The sequence below is a fragment of the Nesoenas mayeri genome (assembly GCF_963082525.1).
Source record: "Nesoenas mayeri genome assembly, chromosome: 16".
Taxonomy (NCBI): Eukaryota; Metazoa; Chordata; class Aves; order Columbiformes; family Columbidae; genus Nesoenas; species Nesoenas mayeri.
This window is the reverse complement of record NC_137562.1, coordinates 8,760,671-8,780,184: the sequence shown is the minus strand read 5'-3', so window position 1 is coordinate 8,780,184 and position 19,514 is coordinate 8,760,671. Positions and strand designations below refer to the sequence as shown.

Sequence of the window (19,514 nt, the reverse complement as noted above, 5' to 3'; positions counted from 1 at the left end):
TGCAGTGTTGCAGAGCCACGCTCACCTCAAGACAGCGACACTTCCCTGTTCCTCTCTCGTCTGAATACCATTTGGAAAGGATTTATTAACATGCAAAGTGTGGCCAAATTTGTCACTAAAGCATATCCTGTGTCCGGGTGCTTTGATTATCTTAGTGAGGTCAGCACTGACGTGTTTCTGTGTTTAGAATCGATCTGTACTGCAGTTCTTGTTGCTCGAAAGGCTGGGGTCACTATATATTCTAATATTGAAACTGTCAGGCAATGGCATCTCTTGAGTAATAGGAAAAGTAGCTCAAGAAAAGAAAAAAAAAACTTCCTAAAAATTCCTCACAAATTGTGAAGCATTCTCATGTCTTTAAACATATTTATATGTGTGTCAGGATCTAACATGGAATAGTACCTTTATTTTAGCTTCACTTTTTGAGAAGTTTTAGAGACAGTATTTTGAAGCAGATGTCTTGCTCTATTCTCACACTAGATGGGTCACTGATGTGATCTACTGCAAAAGTTTGTTTTGGCTATGTATTAGAAATATCATCCTTTTTCCTAATTTGCAAGTCAGTCGGATGATATTATTCTGGGAGGGTGTACGTTTAAATAACAAGATAGTATACAGGTTTATGCTAAAATTAATAAGCCTTTTTTTCTCTCTTAATAAGTGAATTTTATGTGACTGTTAGAAGTTTCAAACACAAGTGTGTGGTTTAGGACTTTCATTAGTGGGGTTGGTGCTTTTTGGTGTTTTGTTAAAATGGGTTTCAGTGTCCTCGTGACAGGGAATTCACTGGAATTCACGTGACTCGAGAAACTGAAAGGGTGGAGCAAATCAGTATTTGAAATAGCAACTTCCCTATAAAAACAAAGCCAATAATGAGCACACAGAATTATTAGACATTTTGCTGCTGTCCTTGTTGGGGAGTGCTTTTTCTCTTGCATGTATCCTTGTGGTAACATGTCATAGTAAAACACCTTGACGTTTAGAAATAGCCCGGCCAAAATTAGAAATGTATGAAAATTTACTAAAATACTGCATTGTTGACTGGGCTGCTGGGATGGGGCAACCTGCACTGCTTTTAAATATTAAGTCTCTTTTGATTTTTCTCACACTACCATGTAATACTTCTCGTTTAGGATTTACCAGATACAATTCATATTGGTGGGAGGATCTCACCGAAGACAGTCTGGGATTATGTTGGCAAACTCAAATCTTCACTTTCTAAGGTATTCACTTAAAATCCTTTGCAAAACCCAGAAGAAAAATGCAGCAATTTAAATGTCAGCTTTTTATAATATAAATTAATAAACAGCAGCTACTGATACAGATCACACCTGGAAAACTACCGACACTACTTATTCCTTTGTAATTTTTGACTTATTGAAGAAACATTTTCATTGAGCTGCAGATCGCTTGATCTGCATAGTAGTTAAATCTTCATGCTGTTTATTCATTTGTGACGACTGAACATAAGTGATAAATGTCCAATTTATTTTTACCCCTGGAATTTGCCCTTTACCATTTTATTTGCTGGTATGTTACAGGTTGCATTTTTCCACTTTGCTTTTGTATTACAGGAATTGTGTTTGATTCGTTTCCATCCTGCAACAGAAGAAGAAGAAGTTGCCTATATCTCTCTCTACTCCTATTTTAGCAGTCGTGGTCGGTTTGGTGTTGTAGCTAATAACAACAGACATATCAAGGATCTCTACCTGATTCCCCTGAGTTCTAAGGACCCAATTCCTTCAAAACTCTTGCCCTTTGAGGGCCCAGGTAAGCACAAACCAGGGGAGGTTAAATGCTAGGTAAAAATCACAAAACAAAAGTCAATCTGAGACAAGTTGTGGAATGTTTAAGCATTATTAAATTTTTCTGTATAAAACCAATTTTAAAGGAAGTAAATAGGGAAAAATTGGAAATCTAACTTGGCTAAAGGTAAAATTGTCTGACATTTACATAGCCTTTACAACGAGATGCTTAAATACTATTAGGAGGAGGAGTTTACTTGTAAAGTCAAGTATGTGGAACAGCCACTATATATAAAACAAACAAACAAAAAACAACAAACCAACCAAAAAAAACCACAAAAAAAACCCCCACCCCATCTTCAGCAACCCATAAATCCACAAAACCTGGGTCCTTACAATCCATTCACCATCACATAAATCAAGCAGGAAACTTGGTCCACAGAGGAGTCAAGAAATCTGTGAAGACAAAGGTAACACTTCCAGTGGTTTCGCTGTGTTGTCTTTGTCTCATGGTAACTCTCACGGTGCACAAGGTGTTCAAAATACTTTGTTCTAGGTGGTACAAACTCTACCCAAATCACTGACTTCTGAAAATCGGTTTGTTGTGGAGGAATGGGATCCACATTCCTTAGGTCTAGTAGGTGGGCTAGGCAGGTTATATTGTAATCTTCTGGTTTTAGATAAAATTCCCAGAACTCATGCTTGAGTTTGCTCCATGTTTGTGCCTTGAACATGGTGACAGAAGAACTGAAAATTAATTCAGCCACAAAGCACCCTCCTATTAAAAAATTTGAAGTCATCTTCATCTGAGGATGGAGGAGCTGCATATGCTTAGTTTCCAAATAAGCATCTGGGGTTTTATATAAAATAACAACAAATAAAATTGAGAAGATGAAGAACTGCAGGTTACAATTGTCGTAACAGTGGTTTGCAAAATATTAAACGGTAAGTATGAAACAGCAAACGTGAAAGGAGCTGACCTTTTCTACACCCCAAATACAAATTCATGACTAAACGCAATAAAATGTTCTCAGAGCTGATATTCAGGAGTAACAACGTACAGGCCAGGTTTTCACATTTTAGTAGCATATGACTTGAACAGCAGCAAATGGTACATCATAAGTAAAATGCTCTCCCTTCCTGCATGAGATTGCAAAGGGACACATGGTGTAACAGATCCATAAAAGACCCACTTAGAGTTCTGCTATCAGCTCATGTGTCTTGGAAACTCCTGGAGCAGCCTTTACCTCATAATTGTGCAAAGTTGGGTCATATTTTCAAAACACATCCAGTATCGGGGGGCAAAACACTCAGGTAAGCTGTTCTGTTCTTGTGTATGTATTAAAACCACAGCGTGAAAGAGATGTAATCCATACTTTTAAATAACATCTGATGGAATTTAACGCTTTTTCATAATCAATAAAAATATTTTACGGAAAGTGGTCATTGTCTTCTTAAAGTTAATCGTGTACCTTCCAGTAGAGCTGAGTGAGGACTCAAAGCATTGTGCTCTAGATAGCTTGAGATGATTTGATAAATATGACTGGATGAGGGGGAGGGAAAGCACACTAAACCCCTGCCACTCCAGAAATCCTGGTTAGAGGATATTCCAGCTGTATCAACCAGTTCATCAGGCATGTATGGGTTATGGATTTCTCCTCTTTTCTGATGGACTGGATTTGAAACACTACTGAGGACTTCTGAACTGCGCTAGTACCTAGAAGATCTACAAAAAACTTTGACATGGGTGATTTAAAAGCAGAGGAAAATGGAAGGTTATCCGTATTTAGTTTTAGTTCATCTCAAACATTTCTTACCAGATTTGATGTACCAGTAGGCTGTTCTGCAATGGTTTACTGTATGTGAATTTACTTGTCTGTCACATACACACTTGGGTTATTTAGCACTTTCATGTGTAGGTCTTAAAACACTTCGTAAAGAATAGTATAATCAGCCTTAATTACCAATAGAAAGAGTGGTTTATTACAGGATTTAGTGGCAATGTTAGGAATGTAACATATATCTTACATAGTTAATAAAACAGAAAAGGATTCCACAAATTAAATATCTCTTTTGGTAGTTTACAGGAATAAGTATGGGGTTTTTTTTCCTGAAGGCGTGAGATCTCCTGCTGTTTAGAATGCTGTTAAAAATGGCAACATATGGAACACAATTTTAATTGTATTGTTAGGTCTCTTTTAGCACCTGGTGGAAAGTGTCCCTGCCTTTGGCAGGGGGGTGGAACTAAATGATCTTTACGGTCCCTTCCAGCCCAAACCATTCCATAATCCTGTGATCTTGGCACGTACCGTTATGAAAAGCAGCAGGACTAGGAGAACGTGGCATTACAAACCTTATTTTCTGTGCCAGTCACTTCAGTCAGCAATGGTACCTGAATGTGCCACAGTGTTACAACGCAGGAAGTGATCTATATCCTAAATAAATTAGAGTTGTCAGTTGCTTACAGGATTAATTAGGACATGTATATAAATGGGGTTAATATTTAAAGAAAATATTTGTATTGGTCTCTGCAGCTTAAAAATGTCCACCATGGGTATGCTTAGTCTGTTCCCGTGGTTTGTCAGTGACGTACAGAAATTGGGTGAAGGTCTTCACCAGTACAGGGAACTTCTCTCCAGCTGATGAGGAGAGGGAAAGATGTGGCCATTATATGCAGAAATATGGTAAAACTAATTTAATTTAAAAAATGCATTTAAGAGTAAGAAAAATATTCAATAGTCACATTTAGTATATCCTGTTGTAATGGCTTTAGTTAGAGGATGTAACTCAACAAAACGAGCATGTGGACTTCAAATACATAGTAGTATAATAACTACTTTATAAATAATTAGCACTGAAAGCTGCTAACTGGGCCAGCACAGCTTTCAGCACTTTTTAAATGCTTGCTTGTGAAAGACAGTCCACAGACTGCAGCCCACAGTTTCATGATTACCTAAAATTAGGCACTCAGCCTATTTATAAATATTGAGTAAGGACCTTTGACATGTTGCTCTGGCTGTGTGTTCCATTCAAAAGAAGCATTTGATCACTTTGAACTGAGTGCATGGAGAAGCCAGGTTAGACGTAACTTCTGATACTTGTGGAGAATTACAATATCAAAATGTGAAGTTTTAATGAGGTTATTATACGACGACTAAACAAATTATAACATTCTTAGCTTGCTCCTGGAATGTATTGTCTTGAAAGTGTGTTAAAATGTTACTGGTTTAATTAGTGACTTGATCTCTGTTTCTTACAGGGATTCAAAACTGATTTTTCAGTAGTTGTTTTTTATCAGATATCCTGTCTGACAGATTTTTGAAACCTGTTCATTTCAGTTATTCAGTATTTGAGACACAGAAGAACAGCAAATGCCTATTAGGAGTTTTTGGATGAGCACCAATTTGTGAGAGACTCTGCACTGGTCTACACTGACCACATGTGGAGCTGTTGTTCGTATGCTGATAAGGAAAAACTATAAAGTAAATTCACATACAGTGAACCATTTCTAACTCCTGAGCCTATTCTGACTGTACATTGTCAATGTGTTTTTTCCCGCTTGTCTTGAATTGTGCCTTGATCTTATATAGTAATATAATTTCATTTAAGATAGTAAACTATTGTGAACAGAACTGCTAGTATTGCTTTTAGGCTGTGGGTGCAAATGAGTATTTGGATAAGTCAAGTATTTACGTGGTACTTTCTGAGTAATCTTAGATTCACTGAAAATAATTCTTCGTTTTGTTCCTGTCCTGCCTTATTTCATTGCACATCTCAGCATCCCACCCCTCTGAAAGGGCAGATTTTTGTATGTACTGAATTATTAGCAAATCTTAGGTCTGGTAATATAGCTGGTTAATTTTCCTCATCTTATTTTTTTTTCTGAATACGAAAAAAAAACTTGGCAACACTTTGTAACAGTGAAATCTTGTGTTTCTCTGTTACTGCCTCCTGGCTGGATAATAACTAATGGCACACAGGAGGGAAAAGACAGCGGCCCTCAAATGAGGGCCCTTTGAAAGTCATTAAATCCACAAGTTAAACAGCTCCTTGCTATACGGATTTTCTATACTTGCCACTTGTACGTTAAAGGATTTATTCCCTGCCCTTCGTTCTGGACACATTTATCTTCCAGAAGTGCCAGTGGGAACTGTGCACGTAAACCAAAGGAATACAGTAACGTTAACACAGACCTGTGTATTCTTCCGTTTTACCCGAAACTTTGCCATCATTTTTAGATAGACTTCTCCAAGTATTCAAGTCTGAAGGTTTCACAAAGGACTAATTGCTTTTTACTGATAAAAAAGTCTTATAGCATTGAACAGAATCCTGTCCCCCCTGCTCTGCACACCCGGGTCAGCCCCAACAAGGGAACTCAAACAGCCAGTGGCCCTTGGCTTGTTTGCTACATTTAGTTATCAGTTTCTCTGCTTCTTTCATTTAAAAATAATATCTAGCTGGAATAAAAAATAAGCAGGAAGTGGGTTACAAGCTTGAATGCTGCTTCCAAACACTGTTTGTTTGAGGTTATCATTTTAGCAATTACTGGTGTTTGTTTGACTTAGAGATAGACAAAATATTTATAGACTGGTGTAAACACCAATGTAGCATTTTAGCACAGATTATAACAGAAATGTTTAGCTCAGGCTTTCTCACTTTTCAATATCTCTGTGTATGCAACATATTTGCAAACTATTTAAAAGTAAATATGATTTTTCAGGGGCAGAGGTAGGGGTGGTTGAACAAAAATGATGTAACAGTACAAAAAATGTGAAAACTTACTTGGTTTTGAACATTTTCAGAGACACTTTTTCATAATGATACTTGTTTCTTAGGTCTTTTATTAGAAATATTAAGGGAGGAATTAAAAATTATTTAGTATATACAAATATATATAAAAAGTAAAGAAACACAGATGTGTATGCTTATGGACTACTGAAAATTGCCAACAGGTCATCTAATGGAATTTAGAAAAAATGTTATATTTATGACTTTTATAGCTGCTATTATATAAAATAATAAGTTTCTACTGAAAGCATAATTCAAAATTAGGTTTTTACATATACAATCTTTCTGTTTCCTTTCAGGTCTTGAGTCATCTCGGCCCAATTTAATTCTTGGATTGGTTATCTGTCAGAAAGGGAAACGTCCTGCAATTGCTATTGAAGCGGAAAAGATAGAGGAAAAGCGAAGCAGAATTCAAGCACATGAGGAAACCGAAATGTCACTGTTCTCTAAAGGGCCACTAGCTGCTTCGCAAGAAAAGAGAACTCCGAAGTACTCAATTTATTCAGGAGATTCAGCTGTAAGCACGACACCACCTGGATCTCCTCCTCCACCTCCACCTCCGCTTCCCATTCCAGACACCTCAGCAGTTACGCCTTCAGTATTAAAAATACTGTCCTCCATTAAAAGTGGAACCACAACTACGGTAGCACCACCAGTTTCAACTGCTGCTTCTGCAACTGTTACTGCTACATCTTCATCCTCCAAAACTGCCACACCTCTCGAGCACATCCTGCAGACGCTTTTTGGCAAAAAGAAAACTTTTGAGCCTCTTGCTAAAGATTCTGAAACTGTCCAGTCTTCAAATCAGGAAGGCCAAGCTGCTGCTGACGGAGGAATGTCGGCTGTTCCTTTGTTAGATCCCATCGTGCAACAGTTTGGACAGATGTCAAAAGACAAAGCTATAGAAGAGGAGGAGGATGACAGACCCTATGATCCTGAAGAAGAATATGGTCCAGAGAAAGCTTTTGAAATGCAGACTAGTGAAAGTGAGAAACGATATAATGTGGAAAAGCCATCTAATACAGCAGAACTAGAGGATGAGGCCTACGATCCAGAAGATGAAACTATCTTGGAAGAAGCAAAAGTGACTGTTGATGATTTACCTAACAAAATGTATTCAGACACTAAAAGCAGTTCTTCAGAAACACCTGCTTCATATGTGCCTGATCTATCTGCATCCTCCTCCTTGGTGGAACAGCAAAAAATGTTGGAAGAATTAAACAAACAAATAGAAGAACAGAAAAGACAACTAGAGGAACAAGAAGAAGCCCTCAGACAACAAAGAGCGGCTGTTGGTGTTTCGATGGCTCATTTTTCAGTGTCTGATGCTTTGATGTCACCACCACCAAAATCTTCTTTAATAAAAGGTGAATTATTCCATCAGGACCAGCAGGCTATGCAAAAAGTAGATCTACCTTCATCTTTAAATCAGCAAGCACAAGTTTTAAACCAAGGTTGTGACCCAAGGCAGAACAGAGACCCTAGACAAGCCAGAAGGATGGCAACAGAGACTAATGATAATGCTGATTCTCGAATGAAGCCACAGGTGGTACAGAATGAGATAGTCACAATTGAAATGGCTCCAGCAAGTTTCCCAAATGCTTTGCAGACTTCCCTTGGTATGGAAGATAAAACTTTAATTTCTGCTGCTCAGCCTGGTTTTAGTGGTGATAACTGGGTTTCAAGTGAAACATCTTCTATGGTGTCCCAAAAAGAGGCATCTAATAGCAAATTTGAAAACACTGCTCAAGTTAATTTGGAAAACATAAGTCAACTAGCTTCTGGAGAACCTTCTATGTCCAAACCTTTACGTAAAGTGCTGCTTCCAACACCTCCAAGTACATCTTTCCAGCCTAATTTCTCCACATCAAATGACAGTCAGTCTTTGCAAGATATGCATCAAGTATCATGGTCAAATGAGTCAAAGGAACTAATGGGAAGGGACTCTTTTTCAAATGCAATGTTTACTTCTCAGGAACAGGTAGCTGGTCACTTTGACCCAGGTCTTTCATCCATGCAATATGACGAACAGAGAAATCCTCAGTCTCATCAGTTTGTAGAACAAACTGAACCTCCATTAGTTCAGACTGAGGGCGGACCTACTCCACAGCACTTTGAAGAAAACAGAGTTGGACCTCCTTTTTCTTTGTCTGGGCAGAAAGGTGGGCCCCCACCATCGATGATGCTCAACGCACCCGGAGGACCTCCTGGACCTAATTTTAGAGGACCGGCACCACAGTTCTCTGAAGAGCATGGTTCTCCAAATAATGACGGGCAAAGAGGACCTGCCTCTGGAAGATTTGCAGGTCAAAAGGGTCCCATTCCTTCTTTATTTTCTACACAACATGGACCACCATCTCTTTTTGGTGATAATAGGGGCCCAGCCCCTTCTTATCATGGTGTTCCAAGAGGAATGTCACCATCTCAGTTTGAAGATCATAGGGAACCTCACATGGAACAAAGGGAATTCTCTGATCCCCAATATAATGAAATGATGGGGCCTCCAGGACAGTTCGAAGGACCAGATCCACCTCAGTTTATGGGAAACCGAGGTCCTTCACCTTTTCCTTTTGGAGGTCAAAGACGACCCTCACCAGCTCCATTTAAAGGACAGAGAGGAGGCCCTCAGTTTGGAGGGCCAAGAGGTCCAGCCCCAAGTCACTTTGGGGGACCAAGAGGGCCTCACCCCAATCAATTTGAAGGGCAGAGAGGTCCAGCTCCAAATCATATGCCTGGTCCAAGAGGACTTTTGCCACAGCCATTTGAAGAACGGAGAGGGAGTCCACCACCCAGATTTGCCAACCAAAGAGGTCCAGCCCCACTCCAGTTTGGAGGACCAAGAGGAGCCGCACCTGCAATGTTTCCAGAGGAGAATGAACCTCCCCCTTCTAGATTTCATTTCCAAGGTCAGTCACCACAAGGTATGAAGTCAACCCCAAGACCACTTCTGGACCTTCCAAGCCATCCACCATCCCACAGAAAAGAGATGTGGGAGGAAGCTGGACCATCTACATCTCTTCCTAATATTTCTGGACAAGGATCTGAGTCGGAAGGACAATGGTCAGCACCTGAGTTCCGAGAAGGGAAAAATCCTGAATTTAGAGGCCAGACATTTGAAGGGAGACAGAGAGAGAGATATGAAGGAGGAAATAAAGACAAGTCTTTAGATCAACCAGAGCCTCAGCAAGCAGATAATCGACAAGGTCGACCCTTTGAGGAAAGGCGAAGGGAGCGAGAACACGGCAGACCTTGGGAAAGAGACCGTGGCAGAAACTGGAATAGAGACAGGGACTGGGAGAGGCACAGAGACAAGGAATGGGACAAAAACAGAAACCAAAACAGAGATAAGGATTCGGAGCGGGGTAAAGAATGGGAAAGAAACAGAGACCGAGAGAGAACAAGAACCAGGGACAGAGAATCCTACAGGAGACGTGACAGAGACCGATCAAGGAGCAGAGACCGAGACCGCGACAGGGACCGGGATCGCAGCAGGGAAAAGGACAGAGATCGAGAGAGAGATCGAGACCGGGACAGAGACAGAGGAAAAGATCGCAAAGATCGGAGCAAGAGTAAGGAAACTGGGAAAGAGACAAAGCCAGAAACACCGAAGGAAACTCCGAAGCCAACAGAAATGGAGGCTTCGTCTTCCACTAATCAGTCCTAGAAATAGGACTGATCATATATTTCCCATAAATAATAGACTTTTACAACACAGCAAGGACTGAGTCAACATCTGTATATACTGTATATTTTCACCTTTACAAAAACACCGTTGTACAACTAGCCTTACAAAACATACGGACAAATTAGCAATTTTTGAACAACTGTGAATGAAAATACTCAAATGGACAAAAGGCAAGGACATACTGGACTTTCACTTGCTGCATTTTGTGCATAATGATTTTCTTATACAAATTCACAGCATTACCTGTACTGAAATTTTGAGTTTTTTTCTACTTGCATCTTTAAATTTCCATTTACAGTACCAAAATGGAAAAAAGTCTAAGAAGAGCATATTGCTTTTTAAGATTATAAAGTTATGTTTTCCAGTAACTTGAATTGTAATTTTATAAGAGAATTTAATCCAGACCTTAGGAGCCATACCTTTACATCTCATTGACGTGATTTTTTGGTGTCAACGTTTATCCCCAGCACACGCTTTGAAAAAGGCGTCGAACTGTTGCTGTCTTGTTTATTTTACAGCAGAAGGGTCGTGTGTATTTAGGAAAAGGCTGCAGAAGAACAATGTCAATAATTACTTGTGACTGACAGAGGATTTGAAAGTGGAATGTTTATAAGCTTCAAGTGCACTATCTCCCTTTTTATATCCAGGTATTTTGTGTTGCAGAATCCATCTGTTAAACGTACAGCAAAGAAACAAAGTCATCAATTTTTTTCATGAGGCCAAGGGGTTTTAAATGTCACATTTTTACAAATCTGTAATTAAAGAACGTACCTGAGTAGCACCTTGATAACCAGTAAAACTTTTAAATTAAACCATCAGATGTTTATTTGAAAAAGGCTATGACTACAAATGAATTCGTTACTGAAGGAAAGAAGAATAAGTTAGTTTAATAGGCCACTAAATCTGTTACTTTGAACTGATTTAGTGAAGCATGTGTTCTTGTTTTGCTTTGGTTTTGCGGAATTTTACCATAGACTTAAGAAATATTCCCATTGGATTTTGTTTTTCATTCTGAAAGTGTTTTGCTCTTGAAAAAAAAACAACCCTGTCACTATTTTTCTGTTAGACCCTCCTTAGGCTGGTAGTATATATATAAAATCCCCACTGAAGATGTTACTGCATAAAGTTTGGTACTTCACGGTGTGTTTCAAGAGGGAAGTTTTTCACTTTGAAATACAATTCATCGCTACTTTTCGTCTATTCTTCAAGCATGTCATTCTAAAGTATTAAATAAAACCCCTCTTAATTTATTTCACCATGTAGATTAACAGTTGGGTAAATATTTTGATATTTTTTATAAAATAGTTTTGGAAATGTGAAATTAGATTCCTATAAAATCTGCATCTTGAAGACTAAGTGACAAGTAGCGTATGCTGTGTATCTCACTGCAGATTTTACAGTTCATATTGGTGCATCTTGGAAGTCCTTAAACACCAAGGATTTGCTGGTTGAAATGGTCATCAGGGTTCGGAACCTGTAGACAAAATGTTAAAATGCAGATAGTTGGTATTAAATGCAAACATCTTCTGTGGTGTAAGTTTTTTTTTCCCTAATGAGATGTTTCTAATTTAAAGACATACATAAAAGTATGCAAAAAAGTGTGTTTGTTTAGGTTTACTTGACAGAAATTTCTGTAAATTTTATTTTATATGGCAAAATATATCCTGTACTTTAAAATATGGGACTTCACAGGTTTTTGTTACTGTAATTAGAATAAACATCTACAGAGAACTGTTGTCCTTTTCTTAAATCTGCATGTGCCTATTTTCCAAATATTATGACTTCTAAACAAGGCACAGGAGTCACTGCAAGAGACTGAGGGCACATGGGTTTCATTTCATCTTTATTTAACGGAGGACTGAAAACATTACTACCAAGTGATGAATTGTAGACATTCCAAAATTCATATGAAAATCTGTGCCTGTGATTTCCCTCTGGGTTCTAAAACATTCCCTAATTCTGCTTATTTTTAAAAATTAGAATTAGTAAGTTAGTCATTTGTAGAGTTGACACCAAAAGACCTAAAGAAAATAAAAAATATTAATTCATTCAGGTCAGCTTTGAATTTAATAAAGACTCTGTTCACACCATTTATCAATTCCTTGACCTTTTTTATTTATAAAATAGATGTGTGGCTTTTCATCTTCTAGGAAACTTCTTCACCACAGATCACTTTGGGGAATCTTCATGATTCAGAACAGTAAATTCATCTCCCCACAGATGGAGTGACAAAAAAACAACGGCAGAGACAGACACTAATGACAGATGTTTTAAACCACAGCTTTCTGTAGTTTACACTGGCCTGCACTTGGATTTGGCAGCAAGGCTCCTGCGTTCTCACCGCGGCACACAGTAAAGCCAGGCTGAAGATAACATCATTTAACATCATTTAACTCAATTTACAGAGACTAAAATTGGTATTGGGTTATTATCATGCATTGCAAGAAAAATAGTTCACTGGCTTTGTTCAAACTTTTGATTAACGTGAAATAACTATTTTCAGCTTTTCTCTGTTTGTACAGAGTTAACTTTCCAAATTCTAAATTTTTACATGAAAGCCCATAGAAGGTTTAAATATAAGCAGAAAGATTATTACATCTAGAACATAGTAATTTTATGCATTCTAAAGGAGACTCTGCAGGATTCAAAGAGGGAAAAGTGTCTGATCAAGTCCAGCATACACAATGCTGCTTATAAAACTTAAGCTTTCGTTTCTGGAGGAAAATCACCGGCGACACTTCCAGCGTAACGGGGCCCGAGGGTGCGAGATGGCGACATGAGGGACCCCCCGCTGCCCTCTCGGCGCTTCCCCTGGACGTTTCCTCACAGACCCCGCTCCACCGCCGCCGGGACTGGGCAACACACAAAGCCCAAGGCCAGGCCAGGAAGGCGGAGGCCAAGTGTCCATGGCCACCCTTCGCCGGGCCCTTCCCCGCGGGGCTTCGGGGCCACCACAGACCCACACCCGCCATGGCGCCTGCGGGGGCGGAGCCTCCGCCTGAGGGCGGGGCCGACGGGCGGGGCCGGCACGGCCTGAGGGGCGGGGCGGGGGCAGCGCATGCGCACGGGCGGGCGGCGGTTGCGCGCGGCGGTTGGGGCGCGTTGGCCGGTGCCCGGAGCGTTGGGGCGGCCTGAGGGGGCGGGGGGTTCCCGTTCTCCGCCTCCCATTCTCAGCCTTTCCGTCTCCCCCGCCTTCTCTTTCTCGCCTCCCCCGGCGGGCGTGGCGGAGCAGGGGGCGAGCTGCCCCCTCGCCAAGGCTCCTGTCGGCCGGGGCTTGAACCCTCCGCGTTCCGGGGGCCCCACAGGCGCAGGGGACTCCCCTGAGGGAGGTTCAGGCCGCAGGGAGCCCAGAGCCGCCCGGCCCAGCCCGAGTGTTGGCAGGTGAAAGCCGTTTCTCGTGAGCAGCTGTGCTGGTGTTGGGGGTGGGGGGTCACCTGGGCTTAGAGGGGACACTGGAGGGGGGAACACGGTGACACCGGCTGGCGCTGCACTGCCAGGAGCCTGTTCCTTGCCATATTGCTTCGTGGCTATGCAGAAGTGCAAGTTTTTTTGCCACCCCGCCCTTTTTTAATGGGTATCGCTGCTAATTCTTGCAGGTTTTGTGGTTAACTATTGAAAAGAGCCGTTGGTAACTGCTTAGGTTTACTGTAGTCATGTCAGGATCGGCCCCAGAGGAGCCTCAGACTTCTATTCCTCAGAGCACAGCTTGTGTTCCCGACCCCGCTCCCGTTGCTGTCGGACCTGGAGGCTCAAGTGACGTTGCCTTTGGTGAGCACAATCTTAGCTTCACCACCACGGACGTCAGCCTGGTGGAGATGATGGAAATTGAGTATACGCAGCTGCAGCACATACTTTACTCACATACGGAAGCACAAGCTAGTGAAGGTGAAGTGGAAACTAGGCTTAATTCTTTCTCCTCCCTTGGTAATTCTGCAGACTCCTCTCTGCACCAGAGCTCGGTGAATGCCAGTCAGGAGGGGTGTTCATCTAACAGCTCTGGGAGCCAGGCGGTTTACCCAGTTATCTGTCAGTCGGGATTATCCTCTGACAGCAGTTTGCTAAGTTCAAACCCACGTTTAGGCTACGCTGACTTTCAGGAGCTCAGAATGATGTTACTTAGCGAGTCGAACCTCCCTTTGAACCAAACAGATAAAACGCCCAACAGTGGTTCTGTAGAAGTCCCAGGACGCAGTTTAGTAAAAGTTAAACATGGTGAAAATTTTGGTGGGACGAATAAAGGAAACATACTTGTTGAAAATTCGGCACTGGCGCCAGAGCCTAGATCTAAATCTGCAGTCAGAGTTCGGTTGGAAGACAGATTCAACAGCATCCAGACAGAAAACCCCAGATGTCAAGAACCCCAAGAATCTGGAGTAACTCTTAACAAGTGTGTTGCAATTAATTTTAGTTTTTGTTGTTAAACTATGTATCATAGAGTTCAAAACCGTTTTTTCTAAACTAAACCTAAGAACAGTACTTTTTTTACTACATGAAACTGATGGGTTGGGCTTTTTTGAACTGCGCCAGTCAAACGTAGGTGCAGCTCTGCTGATTAGACCCTCTGTGTGTTGCATAAATGGTCACCATGTAGTTCCAAAATCAATTACTTTACAACTTAATTCTTGATAACAACATGTGATGTAAATAGAGGTGAGAGAAGAACATTGCCTAGTTTTGACATGCGACTTGCTAAAAACAAAGTAGATTTTTGATCATCATAAATATTAAGAGCAATTGATTAGTGTTAAAATGTGGAGGCCTGACTATAGGAAAAACTATGAGCAACAATAGTGTTTTACAATCTGGCCCTGTAACTATATTAGTGTGCTGATAAAACTTTTCATTGAGGCATAAAGTTGAATTGTTTCTGCACAGAATAAAATACCTTCTCAGCTAATTTTTTTTTTTTGTCCCTGAAGTCAGCAATATGGCAATAACAATGATTTCTGTTTATAGTAAATTAAAGTGGTTTCTTGCTGATAGTTACCAAAGTATGTGTAGCTCTGAGTTTTTCTGCACTTGTTTTCAAGTAGTCAGTCTGGTCTATTTTGTTGTTGTTGTTGTTGTTTTTTTTTTTTTAAGTTTAGTAACATTGATTCGGCAGCCGCCAGAACTGATCGGTGTTCCTGTTCATCAGCAAGAGAACAAGTGTCCTGCGTTAGGGAAAAATAAGACTGCACCTGCCACCCCTTCTTTACAGTTCACATACCCGTTATTTACTATGAACACGTGTTCCACTGCTGGAGGTGCTAATCCTCCACAAACACAGGTACGTCATTATCCATCAATCACTAGTGGTACTCCGCTAATTTCAAATTATTAGTTAACCTCCTAGGTGTAATATAATTCTAAAGGTTTGTGTTGAAGTGTGACTTCATTGAAATAGGGATGATCGGGATGATCTGTAATGCAAATTATTTATTCTTATGTCAAAACCATCGAAAATACTTATTCAAATGAATCATTTGGCATGTATAATAATGTGCACTCAGGTGATGACGAGGAGGTCATTAGATTAGATACTTTTTTCCTCAAGTTTATCAGTGTATCATCAGCTTCATTTCTGCGAGATGAGGAGACACTTAGTACCATTTTCTATGGTTCCTTTTTTTCTCATTCATTTTGATGAAGAAGGCTTTTTGATAGCATGGCAGTTGCAAATGTCAGGGGTATCGCAAAAAGATTAATCGGGCTGTCAAAATCCTGGGGTTGTGTGGAGAAGTAATCGAGATTTATTGTGATACAACACATTGAATCACGGGGCTAAAACTTGGGAAATTAACATGAAGATATCAAAATAGTCTCTCTTTTATGTATATAGTCCTTTTAAGTATTTCCTTGTTGCTTTTCACAGACCTCTGGAACATCTTGCACTATTTTGGAAGCTGCCAAACATCAGGACCTGGGGATTCCCAAGACATTCTCTTTCTGCTATCAGGAAATTGAATCCACAAAACAGACAGTAGGTGCTATGAATAAAGCTCTGCCTGAGGAAGTCTGGATTAAAGTTGGAGGTAAACCATTCATCATCTTTTTACTTTGCTTTCTCTTGGCCTTCAAATCTACATTTTTTTTCTGGATTTGTGTGGTTTTGTTAGAATGAATATGATTTTAGTGAATCATATGACATGAGCTTTATGTCTGAGATGTACTATAGACAATATTGGACTCCAAAAAAGTTCAACATCTGTGATTGCAACCGTACATGGAAAATTGTTTAGCGCTTCCAGCTTGACATGAGAAAACCTGAGGTTGCAAAGTACCTTTGAAAATTTGGGCTTAGAATAAACAACTGGTTTCTTTCTACACTTTCTGACCCCAAAGTTGATATAGCAGATCCAGTCAGAATAAACTGAAGAGCATTTAAGGAACGGCCTCACATGCTTATGAAAGGTTAGGTGGATTTTGAAAGAGCAAGCAGATGGAGATGTGCTACTATAAAAGTCGATGTAGGTTGGCAGTAAAGCTTCAAAGGTTATTTCACATAAGTGACCAAAAATAGTTTTTCCATTATCAATATTTTCAGTGATTAGTGGGAGAGTTATAAATAGATTCTTCTTCTTGTTTTTCCAAGAAGACACCTTATGCAAGCAAGCAATAAACAGAAGAAGTTGCAGCCGAATAAACCCATCGGATACAAACGTAGATCGCAAACCCCTTAGTGAAATTCAGAATATGTGCGATGACAGCCAGAGCTCTGTGTCTGCCCAGGGAACCTGGCAGGCGGCTCAGCCCGGGGCGAGCGTGCAGATGCAGAGTGTGACGCAGGACGGGATCGCCCAGCGAAGGGAAAGACACAACCGCATGGAGAGGGACAGGAGGTAACTTCTGTGATAAGTGGCAAGATAAAGTTTTTAAAGCCTAAAATACTCATACCGGAATATTCCCGTCAGTAGCCAGAGTAAAATGTAAATTTGACATATTTTGTTTTACCTACAAGACAAAGCAGCACAGGTGGTGAGGGTTTGGTGGTGGTAGAGGAAAAAAATACGTATGTTTCATTGTGGTGGTTTTTTTTATCTCTATAAACAAAGGAAAATATTTCAAAACATTTAACCAATTCTATAAAGATAAGGTAGCCTGGGTATAACGTGACTGATATACAAATATAAAGCTCGTAGCAAACAAAAAGCAGTCTCTGCAGTCAGTGGCATGTAGCGCCCGTGAGGAGTCTTCCTTTTTGCATTGTTTTCATTCCCTCTCACCCATCAGTACAAAACCTTTTGTATTTATCTGCAGGCGCAGAATCCGGATTTGTTGTGATGAGCTGAATCTCCTGGTCCCGTTCTGTACTGTCGACACTGATAAAGCAACAACTTTACAATGGACAACCGCGTTTCTGAAGTACATTCAGGAAAGGCACGGTGACTCTCTGAAACAGGTTTTTAAATCTAATTTCTTTTTTGTTCTTGAGAAAATACGAAATGCTTTTACACTAAAAGTACCTGGAATGCTTCTGCTTAATGCTGTTTGTGAAGGACCACTGTATCATTGAAACTTCCTTTCAAAAATGTTATGGGGTTTGTTTTGTTGTGTTTTTCTTTAACTAGCTGGTTCAGTTCAGTAGTATGAAACCATAAGCTGTCCTCAGGGTTTTCAAAACAGATTTTTGGTTTTGTTTTTTTAGCTTAGCCCAATTCCTGAGTATCATACTGGCTGGACACCAATGTGAATTGAAGTCCTCTTCAGCCATTCCCCTCCTCCCCTCTTAATTTTCTCTGTTTCCCACATTTCACGGCATTGTCTTCTAGTTAGTTTTCATGAACTAGTAGTTCAGGGATGGGTCTGGCCCTGCTGAGTGTCTTTGGAGAATAGATGGAGTGTGTAGAGGAAAACCTGCTTGTCAAACACTGGAGTGGCTCCTCAGCATCTCCTGTTCAAGGTCTATTAGTGATTTTTTTAAGACACGAGTGAAACAAAACCATACATCTCATTGTTATTTATTTTTTTGTATTTTGATTTTTAGGAATTTGAGACTGTGTTCTGTGGTAAAACAGGCAGGAGACTAAAAACAGCAAGATCAGACTCATTTGTAACGTGTCCAGTGCAGGAAAACACGCACAGCTATGGAGACCAAGTAGTCTGAACTGCCCGCCTTGAAGCGTATGACAAGTGTGGCTTAATTAACAAAGGCCTAAATATTTTATTTTACGTGCTGAATATGAATTGCAAAAATAGAACTTGTAAAAATATATAAATAGAGCTTTAAAGAAAGCATATTCTTTATTCAAAATGGAAATGAAAGTTAACTACCAGCAATAGCAATCAGTGCTCTGTTAAAAGGGCTTTGAGGCCAGAAGCTGCAAGAAAAGGTCATGACAGCCAAGTATTTTTCCATTTTAGTTATTACAAATATGTTCATTTTGGTTTTGTGGTTTTTTTTCTTTTTTTTTTGTTGTTGTTGTGTGAGGTTTTGTTTTGTTTTTTTAAAGATCTAATACAGTTGTAGAATAATTGTAGGACGTCAGTCCTGTTCTTTTAATGACTAGATGTAAATGTAATTTTCAAATGTAAAAAAGAAATTAAAGTTAGCCTATTATAATGCCCTTTTTTTCCATTAAAAAAATAAATGTTATATTGGTTAAGTGCATAGTTTCGAAACTGTGCTGATCTTATGAAGTTCATTTGCTGTATATATTTTAATGCACTTGGCCCCGAAGAGCAATACAATGGTGTTAGCGTTTATTTTAAATACAGTGCTGTTTTTAATGTCTGTCACAACTGACCAACAGTTTCTTGTGTTGTTACTTTAATCCAAGAGTGGCATATTGTAAACAGATTATTTAAATGCATAAACTATTTTCATATTTAAAGATTTATATGACTCTTCTTTGTTCATAAGCTTTAGCATATAGAGCAGAAATAGAATACTGCGTGAGCTGAGAGTGGTTTTATTTTGGTTTTTATATAGATGATGCTAGCAGGTTTTAAAGTACAAAAAAGGTCTCTCGAAATAGTGTTTTAAATCACGGGTATGGGCAATTTTGCAGCAATTTCTTTCCAAACAATCCTAGTAAAACCAGTTCTGGGGAATGAAGTTCAGCCGAGTTAATTTGATGTGTTTAATGACACTTAGAACATCACAAAGAAAAGTTTACAAAAAAAAAATCTCCTTTTATTTTTACAACAGTTCATACAGGTGTTTTGGGTTGGACTTTAAAAGAGCATCTTGTCTTATTTAGGGTTTCATTCACACTTCCTGTGCAAATAGCTTCAGTAGAGGTGGTAAAAATGCTGTTACTTAATTTCCTTTATTATCATATGGAAATATACAAAAATTCTCCCCTGTAAATTAA

General features: G+C 39.7%; 2 protein-coding genes across 3 annotated transcripts in view; both read left to right on the top strand.

Moving 5' to 3' along the window:
- Positions 1-11,317, top strand: part of DIDO1 (death inducer-obliterator 1) — a 51,833-nt gene extending 40,516 nt beyond the window's left edge. For both annotated transcript variants that reach the window (XM_080354480.1, XM_080354479.1), the window contains exons 14-17: positions 6-159; positions 1,134-1,223; positions 1,575-1,770; positions 6,833-11,317. In XM_080354480.1, the coding sequence (XP_080210606.1) occupies positions 6-159; positions 1,134-1,223; positions 1,575-1,770; positions 6,833-10,197 (3,805 nt within the window). In that variant the 3' untranslated portion in view covers positions 10,198-11,317. The remainder of the gene's footprint in view (positions 1-5; positions 160-1,133; positions 1,224-1,574; positions 1,771-6,832) is intronic.
- A 2,554-nt stretch (positions 11,318-13,871) lies between these two features.
- On the top strand, positions 13,872-18,921 carry TCFL5 (transcription factor like 5; the record flags this gene model as incomplete). The annotated part of the gene is given in 7 exon segments (XM_080354755.1): positions 13,872-14,605; positions 15,301-15,487; positions 16,073-16,232; positions 16,793-17,039; positions 17,458-17,599; positions 18,185-18,274; positions 18,276-18,921. Coding segments are annotated over 7 exon segments (1,584 nt in total). The 3' UTR covers positions 18,300-18,921.
- Positions 18,922-19,514: the final 593 nt, after the last annotated feature.